General features: G+C 52.3%; 1 protein-coding gene across 2 annotated transcripts in view; it reads left to right on the forward strand.

The window, feature by feature from the left end:
• The window catches only part of MYT1L (myelin transcription factor 1 like), a 421,026-nt gene that overhangs the window by 285,743 nt on the left and 121,956 nt on the right, over positions 1–13,327 (forward strand). For both annotated transcript variants that reach the window (XM_024995855.2, NM_001078012.1), the window contains 1 exon segment: positions 11,509–12,483. In XM_024995855.2, the coding sequence (XP_024851623.1) occupies positions 11,509–12,483 (975 nt within the window).

Below are 13,327 nucleotides of genomic sequence, written 5' to 3' on the forward strand. Positions count from 1 at the left end.
AAGTCTCCACTGCAGGAGCCTGTGAACAGGCATTCCAAGACCCCGTCTACCCCCATGAACACCTGCCAAGTGGACTGAACAGCAGGAATTCCCTAACCCCAGGGCCAGGAATTTTCAGGAAGGTTAGACCCCAGGAGACATAGCCGGGCTGATGAACCGTGTCTTTCACGTGATCAGACTCCTAGCTGTGGCCACTTAGGACAGGCAGGCTTTGAAAGGCGTGTGCCCGCCTGCTCCTGTTTTTCCGTCCTCCCCACGTGCATTTTGTTTTACTTGATAGCTGAGTTTGCTGCCAGGATCACCACCAGCCAGTGTGAGTTCTGCCCCCACGGCCACGTCTGTAATGTGGGAAGCTCGGTGTGATTGCAGGGCACCCCCACAGAGCGTGCGTTCCTCCCCTCCGTGTATTGGCAGAGACTGGGCATTTCTGAAAACCTGGGCAAAGTGCCTCTGGTGTCTGGTGACCGGAGCGCTGGGTCAGCGTCTCGAAGGTGCTGTTGCCTGTCCTGGTGGGCACTCTTGGTGACTGTTGCATCGCCGGCCGTCAGCGGATCTTCTCTGAGGGGGGCCTAGCCTGTTCCTGAGCCAACAGCGCGGACAGTGGCCAGTGGTTAAGAGAGGAGGTGGCAAGGCAGGCAGCGTGTGGGGCCAGGAGGACTGGGGGGCACCATGGGGCTGCTCAGGAGGCCCGTCCACACCAGCGAGGGCCCCCGCCAGAGGGGCCAGGGCTGCTTGGGAGCTGCAGGGATGAAGCCGAGCTGCCCTCGGCCTCACCGGGGATGTAAAACCTCAGGCTATTTCTACCAAAAGGATGCTGTTTTCTTTCCCCACCTCTATTATAAATTGAAATGTGGAGTTTACTGAGAGGTTTTGTTATAGGGAAAACAAATGTATACAAACCACCAAATTATTACATAGGCACCACTGATTACAGAAGAACTGTTATAACTTGCAAATGAGGTGTTTGTTTTAGTTCTGAGACTCCTCCGGCAGTGCAGTCACACAGGAACCAAAATATCACTAATAATGTGCGTTTCCAGTGAGTGCAGTGACATGCGTGCTGTGCTTGAGCTTTGCTGTGGCTGTGTAAGAAGACGGGCGGGGTGGAAACTGCTTCCCTGTTGGTGCACTGATGAGACAGACACTGAGGCTCAGAAACACTGGATTGTTTTCCGTAGGAGGCAGGTGTGTGCTTGGATTCTGTTGGTGGTTTCTCTTTCTTCAGAACTCATGTTCTTTACATCACTTTTTGCCTGTTTCAACAACAGGAAAGGCTATCTGAGTAATTCATTTCAGATTACGTTAGATTCATAACTAATTAACCAAAATTCTATTTTGTCCAGTCGACCTACCATAGGCTGGACTTTTGCATGAAGAATTTTATTTTCAAAATGCATATGGTGTTTAAGTCTGTAATTATCAGATTAAAGTTCCCTTGTTATCCTAAAGTTAAGAAAATGATTATCCAGGGGTTGTAGATTATAATAGCAGATTTTGTGCATGGTGTAGTTAGTACCTTTTCAAAGTCTCATAATTTGAGAAATACAGATTCAGTGGTCATTTAATGCCTGGTAAGTCACGGTCTATTTTCATAGTATAGCCCACTAAAAAGAACACATCTTTAAATAATAGATACACACATATATGTGTGTAGAAAATAAGCATGTGCATCTGTGTCTCCTTGGGGGTATATATTGTATCTGCCTACTGACAAGAAAGGAAATTCCATGAGGAAGAATATGGGAATGTACTGTCCAGACTGGAGAAGACCCTCACATCCTCTGCCATCTTTAACACTTAGTTTCTTAATATACTTTGTTTCTGAAATACATTTATAAATATGTAAATCCTTTCTTTGCTTACCCTTTACTTGAATCTGGGGCTGTCTTGACAGTTCAACTTTGAGAACAGTTGATTTGCCCAATTGGGTCAAATGAAGTGAAATTGCAAACACCTTCCTTTTCTAGAGATTTCCTGGCTTCATGTTCTGTGTATGAATCAGCCAAAGACGTGTATGCATGCCCGGAAGTTCATGTCTGAGAGGAATTGAGTGGCTGGAAGGGAGTGTGGGTCATCACGCCGAGGGTGTACGCATACGCGGGCTGCTCTGGGCAGGGGGACGAGCTGGGTGCCGGGGTGGTGGTCCGTGCGGAGCAGAGCCCTGTGAGCTGGCGTCAGGCGGCACCCCTCACCCCTTCTCCCACCAGGGGCCCCTTCTCGGGGGGCGGTCAGCGCCGGTCCTGTTCTGACTCTGGGCTCTGTGTGCACTGCCCACCCCCGCAAGCCATCCCCAACATCCTCCAGCTGCTCAGCAGACACGCATCTGTCTTTGAAGGGAATTCAAGACAAAGCCCACCCTCACAGAAACAACGTTTTAAATTGCCCGGTTTCCAGGGTATTTTCTTTCTTTCATGCAGGGTAATGTACTGGGAGTCACATAATTAAAACGTCGTGACAACTTGTAGTCAGTGGGTTTGAGTTTGGGGCTTCCCAGGTGGCGACGGTAAAGAATCCGCCTGCGATGCGGGAGATGCAGGAGACCTGGGTTCGATCCCTGGTCAGGAAGATCCCTTGGAGGAGGAACCGGCAACCCACTCCAGTCTCCTTGCCTGGCGCAGCCCATGGACAGAGGAGCCTGGCCAGCTACAGTCCATGGGTCACAGAGAATCAGCCCCGACCTAGCAACTGAGCACACACGCACACACAGGCTTGAGCTTCCCGAAGACGAGGACAGATGAGGAGGCGAGGGTCTCCCGCTGTGGCCCCTGAACCTCCCTCTTGGCGTGGAGTTCACACTGATTAGCCAAGTACCCTCTCACATCCTTCCCAGGAAACGGCCCTGATGAGGGAAGTGAGTTGGAACGCAGACAGATTGTGAACATCAGAATTAGCCCACCAGCTTTCTCCCGCAGTCAGCAGAAAAAAGCGTTCTGAGATCAGCGTGGAAACCAAGATGTGTTTAGAAGGCAAGGTCTCAACTATTCACAGTTGGGAGAAAGAATATGATAACTTTTTATCTTAAAAATTAATCTCTCCCTTCATCCATGAACATGTCATTTTAGGAAGTTTAGTATTCAAATATGGCAAAGCGTATGGCTCTACCACTTAGAAATGAGTGAGGGCAGAATTAGACATTTCTAGATATCTGTCTGTAATAAAAGTTAACTTTCTCCTTTCAAGCTAATTTTACAGAATTAGAACATATAATTATATCTTATATTTCATGAATTTTCAGATGCTTCAATACAAACCAGAAAATTTGCTAACAAAGTGAAGTCATGTACGTTTGAGTTGCCAGCAATATGCATAAAGTATGGGAAAAATCTTTTTACATAATAATGAGAAATGGTCGATGTAAGAGAGTAGATCTAACATGTCTTTACTTGATCTGTTTTTAAAGTCTACTTGGAGGGATGACCAGGTTCCGTCTTTGTCTTCAGTTCAGTTCAGTTCAGTCACTCAGTTGTGTCCGACTCTTTGCGACCCCATGAACCGCAGCACGCCAGGCCTCCCTGTCCATCACCAACTCCCGGAGTTCACCCAAACTTGTGTCCACTGAGTTGGTGATGCCATCCAGCCATCTCATCCACTGTCGTCCCCTCCTCCTCCTGCCCTCTGTGTCCTAATTTAATTTTTATTCCACCTGCTAGCCTGGCGGGATGTGGAGCAAGGTGGGAAGGCACATCCTGACACTCTAGGCACGTGTCTCTCTCTCCCTGGAGTTCAGTCTGGCATCCAAAGGTCAGGATGATAATACCAGCCCTTTGCTCACCTCACTGCCTGCTTGCGAAGCCTAACGCAGGTGCCATACAGACTGAAGCTGGAGACAGGTGAGCGGTCCAGAGTGGCTGTGTAGCAACTGATTCAGGTAGTTTTTGCAAGAAACTGGGCTCCCAGGCACAAACTCGAGCCCTTCTATGATCCTGAGGCCAAGGTCCGCGGTGACGCCGAGCAAACATGCTGTGTCCATCAAGGCTGAGTCACCTTAAAGACTCAGAGCTCAGTGACAGCTCAGCTCAAAACGTGGGGTGAGTTTTCTGTGCACACAGAAGCGCACGGGGCTCTGTGGGAACCAAAACCTAAACAGGCACCATTCTTTGCCCCCAGAACATAGTATAGTGTGGAAGAGGAGCGTGTGCTTGAAAATTTGTACATAATAGTTCTTCACAAAGGGCAGAATTAGAAGCCATAAGCCAAGAAGGAGGATTTAAAGATTGGAGTTGAAAGCAAGAACTCAAGTTTTCAGATAATGAAGACTGGTGAGTTTCATCTTAGGTTTCTATAGAAAGTGGTAGTGTTCCTGAGAGGTCTTTTCTGTCTGATACGGATGGAATATGCTTGAAGAGAAGGGGGTTCCCGCACCCCCAAGTTCCTCCCAATCATACTCCTAGGAACAGCCACATCAAACCTGTCTGTCAAACAGCAGGACCAAAATCTTCAGACTTCTCTGCACCCCGGAGTTTACAGCATCAGCAGCAGTCTTGTTCTACTGGATCAGGGTGTTAAAGTTCAACCAACTAGTTTGGAAAGTCCCCAAGCGGTGTGTGTACATATGCACGTGTGCATGTGTGTGATACACGTACAGACACGCAGAGCGAGAGAGGCAGTTGGTTAGTGTACTCTCATCTGTCTCAGTCTGAAAACTACTGATTTCAAAGCAGCTCTTGTCTGGGTGGGGTATGACTATTCTCTTCTGTAGTCCCCAAACATAGGTAAACCACAAACCTAAAATGTCAAGTAGAAACGTTCTCAAAGCAGTGAATAAATAAAACTTTATTCACCCACATTTCTAATGAAGATCCCTAACGAATAAAAGCTTTAAGAAGCATAATGTGCATGACCTACACTGAAAAGTATTATGCGACTTGGATCCCTCGTGAAAACCGTTATTTTTCACTTCAGTTTATCTCATTTAGCTTGAAAGGCATTTTAAAATCGTGCTCCAGCCTAGGAAATGGACAGTATAGAATCAATAAGCCAATGGAGCTCTTCTGAGCAGCTGTAGAGACGAGATATTAGCCTGCTCTTTGGACGCCATCAGTCAGCTGTCCACGCATGAGGTCTGATTGGAGTGGAAAGAGGGGATGCGAAGCCGTGGGCAGGTGACAGGGAGGACCACGCTGCAGACGCGGGGCAGCCTCCCCTCCCTCGCTGCAGCTCTGGGCAGCGGGCTGCCCCTGGAGACAGGCCTTCTGCCCTCGGGGCGCCCTTCCATCTGCCCCAAGGAGTTGAGTCCACACTGTGGTCAGGACCAGAGTGTCACCTCCAAACCAGGCCAGCTAACCAGTGCCTGCTGCCAGACCCCAGACCTCCTGGAGCTGTTCCCAGACTGCACAGGGATCTGGTGGTGGGCGGTCCTGTCAGTCCATGTCGGATTTACAGTTCAGTTCAGTCGCTCAGTCGTGTCCGACTCTTTGCGACCCCATGAATTGCAGCACGCCAGGCCTCCCTGTCCATCATCAACTCCCAGAGTTCACTCAGACTCACGTCCGTTGAGTCAGTGATGCCATCCAGTCATCTCATCCTCTGTCGTCCCCTTCTCCTCCTGCCCCCAATCCCTCCCAGCATCAGAGTCTTTTCCAACAAGTGTAAGTTAAATGCGCACATAGGTTATCAAAGCCGGAATAAGCACTCAGCTCCCGCTGCGCTTCCGTGCGCTGGCACTGCACTAGCCAGCCTGGCAGCCCCTGGCCACGTGTGCTCATTTACATATAAACACCCTGAATTTGAATTTAAGTTAAGGAAACTGGCAGCATGCTCTGTACCACTGGCTCCCCACCGCCACCGCCTGCTCCTGGGGTGCACGCCCCTCATTCTCCAGTCTCGGCCCCGAGGCCAGCTCCCAGCCAGCCAGGCCTGACTCCGCCTGATGTGACCTCTGCCCGGGTCTCCTGTCCCTCACGGCCCAGGTCACCACCCGACCGCACACTTTATGTCGACTTCGTTTGCTTCTCTTCCGGCGCTGACGCCGCGATGTCCCTGCTGCCCACCCCTCTCCCCGGGGTCACCCGTCTGCCCCAAACGCGGCTCAGTAAGCAGTGATGGAGGGAAGACACGGCCGTGTCCGTGTTCCCCAGGCCCATCAGATCTGGGACACTTGGGACCTCAGCTGGGAACGGGACACAGACGTGCCCTGCAGTGTCCTCTCTGACCTTTTTGAAGCTGGAGGAAGCCATCTGGAAAAACAATACTTGACCCAAGGAACCGACAGACGGAGGCGCCGCCACACCCGCACCCCAGCCTCATCCAGAGCCGCCCCTTTCCACCCCCGTTTGTGCCCCGAGGTCACTCTGGCCCCCCACGACAGAGACAATGGGGACAGGCCGTGCGGGTCTGTCTCATGGGGTCCGTCTCGGGCCAAGGAAGGCTTCTGGCAAGGTCAGGAGCCGACATGGTGAACGTGCAGAAGCCCAGGGCTCGGGGGGAGCCCGGCATGTTCACCAGGGACCCGGTGCCCGGGGTGCGCCGTGCCGAGCCCGGGACAGCGGGGTGTGGAGAAGCGTGTGTCCACTGCAGGGACGGAGCCTCCGCAGCAGACACACAGCAGGAACGAGTCTGGTCCTGCGAACTGCTCCTTCTGGGAGAAGCAGGTCGAGCCGTTGGTGAGCAGACAGGTGCGCAGAGGAAACCGCAGCGAAACAGCCATGGAAGCGGGAACGCAGAGCTCCGAAGGGAGGGCTGCAAGTGCGTTTCGGGTGATTGCGAATAAATCACCTCCGCCGGGAGGAGCTCCGGTGAGGACAGAGAAGCTGCTGTCTGACGTGAGAGCAGGGACAGACAGCTCAGGACCAGGGGCAGCGGTGAAGGTGAAGGACGCTCCTCAGGGGACCTGTCTGTCCTTCCCGATCTGCAGGGGCTCATCCCGGCGGGGGCCCGTCTGGCTCTCCTACCTCTGAGCATCGCCTGCATCCCGGCAACTTCGCAGCAGTGGGCAGGAGACGAGGGGACGATGCCCTGTGAGAGCAAGGCCCTCAGGTGTGGAGGCTGCCCCCCAGTAGAGCACCTGCAGAAGGAGGACCCCCCTGTCCAGGCCCTGGTGGGGACCACTGTGCCCCTGAGGAGCCTGTGAGTTGGTCTCTGGGCATCAGGGGTCCTCTGGTGCACACACTGCAGGGAGACTCTGACCGGCTGGCATGCAGTATTCTACTTCCTTAACCAGAAAACAGTCCCGGGGAATTCTAAATATTTTTTCACAGTCAATAGGGAAGTCTTGTGCCAGATAGCAACCATCCATCTTAAACAACCTTTGAGAGATGCTGAGTATTTTATTAACGTAACCCAGGCATCAGCCTTCCCTGGTGGTCCAGTGGGTAAGACTTCCAGGTCCACCGCAGGCCGTGTGGGTTCCATCTCTGGTCGGGGAGCTAAAATTCCACCCACATGCCTCACGGCCAAAAAACCAAAACATAAAACAATACGATAATGTAGTCAATAAAGACTTTTGAAATAGTTCACATCAATAATAACAATGTTTTAAAAAAAAAAAAAAAAGGCAACTCTCCAGTCCACGCTTGTGGTCACTGCAGTCTGTAGCTGCAGGGCTGTGCCTGGCGCCCTGGGGCAGGTCTGACGTGTACTAGTAAATGAATAGCCAGCACTGGACGCTCTGGGGCTGCACAGGGCTGGTGCTGGTGCAGAAATGCCTGTTGTTTGGAGGAAGAAGAAGAAAGGGGTTGTATGTCTGCATATAAGAAGAAAATAAGAAGCAGCGGGTTCTGGGGGAGAGGCCAAGGGGGCCCTGGGCCAGCTCTCAGAGGCTGATTCGTTGCTCTGCCCATCGAGAACCCACCCCGAGCTCTCGGAATTTGAACTCAGGAACCCAGGACACCCAGGAGGGGCCCTTCCACTCTGCAAAGGGGACCTCAGTGTCCACCCTGCCCCGTGCAGTCCTGCGCTCCCCTGGGTGCTCAGTACAGTCGGGGAGCTGGGGGGGGGCCCTCAGTGAGGTCAGTGGGCCTCTGGTCCACGAGGCCTGCTCTTCCCAGCCTCCGCCCTTCTCACCACCAGAGGAAGGGTGATGCCCAGGAGTGACCTTTCCTACATGAAGGGCTGCAGGAAACTGTGGGCTTTTGTGATTTGCAACCCATGGAGGGTGGCCTCTTAGACCACGTCTTCTATGACCTGGCAGACCTGGAGAATTTCTGCTGTGAAGAAGTGTCTCTTCTTCCTGTTCTTCTACGTTTTTGTTTTAATCTGTTGTCTACTTGAGAGGTTTTAACGTCTGGAAAGAACAACAGCAACCTACCTTTTGATTCTAGATGCTGAAAGAATCAAAAGGTGGGTCTGAGACTAACCTTTGGAGACAAAATGCTCATTGAAGTCTGCACTTGGTTTTAAAAGATTATAATCCACAGAGTTCTAACCACATCAAATTCTGGTTATGGGGATGGAGAAGAAAAATTTTCCTACATGGCTCCATTTTTTAGAGAATTTTTTGTTGCTGTTTTCTAATTGTAGCTTTGAGCATAAATTGTTTTTAACAATCTGATTCAAAAGATGAAGTTCAGACCTACAACATTTCACAAAGCTCACATTGGAATCCAAAAGATGCATAGAATCCGAACAAAGATCCCGGTGGACTCGATGAGGAAATGCTGTGGAGGCCCAGTGGGCTGAGCTCCTGAACCGCCTACGCTTCCTGGGCGCAGGGCCGTCCCCTGGAGTGGCTGGATCAGCCCTCCTCCAGTTTCCAGCGGCGTGGACACACTGGGAGCCCCTCCCAAAGGCAAGCCCAAGGCTGCCCGCTGCACGTGTCCTCCCCGTGAGTTACCGCAGCGGCTCTGCTAGAGAAGAGCCTCCACCCGGGCAGAAAGGCCACAGAGATGCGGGGCCTTCTCCTTAACCTCTCAGTGGCCGTGCTCTTTTGTTTAGAATGTGGACCTGAACTATAAAATAATTTTCTGGTAAAACATCTTTTCTCATCGCAAACACACTCTCCCTGTTTCCTGGATCATTCATCACATGAAGAACTACCCCCACTGACTCTTGAATCTCTTTGGATTGAAAATTCAGTTTGTGGGCCATGAAGACCACGTTGTTAATGCCTAGCTGGCCCAGAGACTTCTGGACCATCTCTCACTGCCCACTTCCACACGTGGTCCTGTTCATCGTGAGCCTCAGCGAAAACACAACTAGAAGGGTAAACTGCCTGAAAGCACGAAATCAGAGACGGAATTCCAAAAGCTCACTGTGAGTGACCTTGAATTCTGGAGGCTGAAGCTTCGAACCTGCTTGTTGGCAGGTTCCTGATGGACCCCCTCCATCCGTCCACATCATTAAGGCTTGACTTTGTCTCACATGTGTTTTTAAAGAGTTAAATACTGATACCTTGAGAAAGTCCGTTACCCACAAGGATCTTTCGCGCCTGGAGCCGTCTCTCCTGCCATCCCCATGCTCACGGCAGGGGTCAAGCAGCCTCGAGGACACAGAGGGTGGCCTCTCGGTTTTGAGAGCCTCACCCTGGCCGTGAGTGATGTACTGTTAGCTGAATGCTTCCTCGGTATTTCTGATGTGTTCACTGGTTTTGTTTTCCTTTGGCTGCTCTTTGGAAAACACGTATGCTCATTCTCAGGCTATCGACTCCTAGAAATTATCCAAAGCAGCGACAACATTTATTTCATACAATTAATGATACTCTCTGACTAATATATGACAATTTTGATTTGCTGATGTTTAGAGAGATGTTAAATTTCAAAAATGTGTTGGTTCCACGTGTGGGCCAGCAAGGATGTTACTTTCTGTTACTGACGTGTTGATGTCCAACCCCGTTCACCAACAAAAACCTTTTCTAAGGAGACAGCACAGAATCCATAAAGAAAACTCTTGGGCCCCCTGACTCAGCTCTGAATCACCCAGTATGTTCTAGCAATCAATACACCTCATTTCCTCACTAATACACTTTAAAAATTCTTCTTACTCTGGCTTGTTTAATCATAGAAACAAGGAGTATATTTGAAAATGGCAGGCAGTTAACCAAATCCAACCTAAAGTGGGTGGGGGAATCCATTTGCAAATCCATTTAGTATTATCTATACTTTGCAATATATGTGGTAGTGACTGTGTAGCATGAGGGGAACGATGCATACTCTACAAATATCCCTCTAGAGTTAGAATATGTTTCAGATGAAATACAGGGGTTCAGGTCAGTTCACTCCCTCAGTTGTGTCCAACTCTTTGCAACCCCATGGACTGCAGCACACCAGGCTTCCCTGTCCATCACCAACTCCCGGAGCTTGCTCAAACTCAGGTCCATCGAGTGGTGATGCCATCGAATACAGGGGTGAGTGTAATTTTTAACACGGTCCTTTTTAAAATGAGTATTCCCGAATTCTTGTGAGTGTCGACATGACACTTATCCACACGTTATATCCGCCGGCTCAGATGGTCACGCACACGGTGTATCTGCCAGCTGGCCACAGGCTTGCCGAGGCACAGGATGACCCCAGCAGTGCTGGATGGTGTGCTATTGGTGCTAACTCACCGCACTCCTGCTTTTAATGGGCGTCTGGCCACTGTGTACTTCTCCCCACCCACCATCTCCAGCCCACTGAGATACAGTGAATCAGAGTACCTTCTAAGTTTTGCTGGGGCTTGTTGCTTCACAGTGTATCTTGATAAACTGGCTCTAAGGTAGAAAATTCAAAGCCACTCTCAACCCTAGCATGTGCTCTTGGTACTGACTGCCCAGGGTCGGTGTCGGCACAGAACCCACCAATGTCGGGATGTCAGCACCCCGGCAGGACCCACCAATGTCGAGATGTCAGCAACCACAGGACCCACCAATGTCGAGATGTCGGCAACCTGCAGGGCCCCCAATGTTGGCATGTCGGGACCCCAGCAGGACCCGCCAGAACCTTGGGCTTTCTTCTGTGCTGCCCAAGCATCTCTATGAAAGCATTTTAAAAGCAATTGTTGTGAACATCTGCTTACAAGGTGACGACAAGTTCACAAACTCTTAGAAAGCCTAGTCATACGATGGATATCATTATTATGCACGTGGTCAGGCAGTAAATAAATCCAATTTTAAAAGCAATGCTTAAAATGTAGAAGTAATGACAAAGTAATATTTTAAAATTATATTTAGGCTTCCCAGGTAGCTCAGTGCAGGAGATGGGAAATCGATCCCTGACTCAGGAAGATCCCCTGGAGGAGGAAATGGCAACCCACTCCAGTATTCTTGCCTGGAGAATCCCATGGACAGAGGAGCCTGGTGGGCTGCAGTCCATGGGGTTGCAGAGAATCAGACACGACTTAGCAACTCAACAGCAACAAGACTATGTTTCCTCTATCCAGCGGCTTGTCTGTCAGCTCCGGAACTCCTAGTCGGTAGCAGCCCCCTGTGCCCTGAGCACACGCCCCTTTTATGTCCCTTCCGCCTGCGGACCTGCAGCGGGCCTCCAGGTCCCAGACGGCCGCAACCCGAGCTTGCCTTCCGCGCTGTTGCAGCCACAGTTCTAGCCGCTTTCCCTCTTGTTTTCTCGTGTGTCCTCTTGTCTGCTCTCTTTGCAGAAGACCACCAGCTGGGCTGCCACGGCGCGCGCGCGCTGCAGGACGCGGAGAAGGACGACAACAACAACGAGGAGTACGACAACTACGACGAGCTGGTGGCCAAGTCGCTGCTGAACCTCGGCAAGATCGCGGAGGACGCGGCGTACCGCGCGCGCACCGAGTCCGAGATGAACAGCAGCACGTCGCACAGCCTGGAGGACGACAGCGACAAGACGGAGGTCCCCGGCCGCAAGGGCGAGCTCAGCCTGGACCTCGACAGCGACGTGGTCAGGGAGACGGTGGACTCCCTGAAGCTGCTGGCCCAGGGCCACGGCGCCGTGCTGGGGGACCACGCGGGCGACCGCGCCTACGCGGACGCGCTGGCGCCGCCCGACGGCCGGACCTTGAGCTACGGGCTGCTGGGCAAGCCGGCCAACAACGGGCTGGCGGACAAGCTGGTGGAGGAGAGCGACGAGGAGGTGTGTCTGAGCAGCCTGGAGTGTCTCCGCAACCAGTGCTTCGACCTGGCGCGCAAGCTGAGCGAGGGCAGCCCCCAGGAGCGGCCGCCCCCGCCCGGCGCCGGCCCGCGCGCGCACGGCCGCCCGGAAGACGACTTCCCGGGCCGGACGCCGGACCGCAGCTACTCGGACATGATGAACCTGATGCGGCTGGAGGAGCAGCTGAGCCCCCGGCCCAGAACGTTCTCCAGCTGTGCCAAGGAGGACGGCGGGTACCGCGAGCGCGACGACGACGCCGCCTCCGTGACCTCCGACCGGTCGGAGGAGGTGTTTGACATGACCAAGGGCAACCTGACCCTCCTGGAGAAAGCCATCGCCCTGGAGACCGAGAGGGCCAAGGCCATGAGGGAGAAGATGGCGCTGGAGGCGGGCCGGAGGGACAGTCTGCGGTCCTTCGAGGACCAGTCCCCGCGGCCGCTCCCTGGGGAGGAGAGGAAGCCTAAGTCCGCGGACAGCCATGTCAAAAAGCCATACTATGGTAAAGGTAATATTTCTACCTAACGTAAGTGGCCTCGTGGAAGCGGGAGCTAGGGCGAAAGCTGTCAGGCGTAGGCTGCCGCTCACGGAGGCATCTCACCGCGCTGCATCACCAGTGCATGCTTCTTGTAGGTGATTCCAGAATTATGCCTCATGGTTATGTCTCCAAAGAGCAAATAACATATCTGTCTGAGAAATGCACAAAGCAGCTTAATAACATGATATTTCAGGGGAAGACGCATGTCTTGGAGATCCAGGGTGAGAGCACACGCCGGTCACGTGATAGAGAATCTTAGGATGAGTCTGTTTTCTCGCAGGTGAGCCACAGGCCGTGTGGAGTGGGAAGGGTTTAGGTGACAATTAGCCAAGGGGGGTGAAGTGTGCATTTCGAATTGCATTGAGTAGGTGGCGTCATGATTTATGAGAGTGAAAGTGAAGTCGCTTAGTCATGTCCGACTCTTTGCGACCCCATGGACCGTAGCCCACCAGGCTCCTCCATCCATGGGATTTTCCAGGCAAGAGTACCGCAGTGGGGTGCCATCGCCTTCTCCAGGAGATCTTCCGTACCGAGTTTGAGCCCGGGTCTCCCGCCTTGTACGGAGAGGCTTTACCATCTGAGCCACCAGGGAAGTCCTTGATTTATGAAATTATCGTCCAGTGACCGGTACTGATGGACCCTCCCCCAAGGGAAGCATCCCTGCTAGGCCTGGACGGTAGCAGCAGAATGACCACTGACGTGAGGCGAGGGCAGTGGCTCCACGTCCATTGTCTTAAGTCCCGTCAGTGACGGGAGCCGCGTGTCCCCAGCGGAGACCAGTAGTTGTCCTTTGGGCGTACCCACCCCT

Source organism: Bos taurus, chromosome 8 (genome assembly GCF_002263795.3).
Source record: "Bos taurus isolate L1 Dominette 01449 registration number 42190680 breed Hereford chromosome 8, ARS-UCD2.0, whole genome shotgun sequence".
In the NCBI taxonomy this organism is placed as follows: Eukaryota; Metazoa; Chordata; class Mammalia; order Artiodactyla; family Bovidae; genus Bos; species Bos taurus.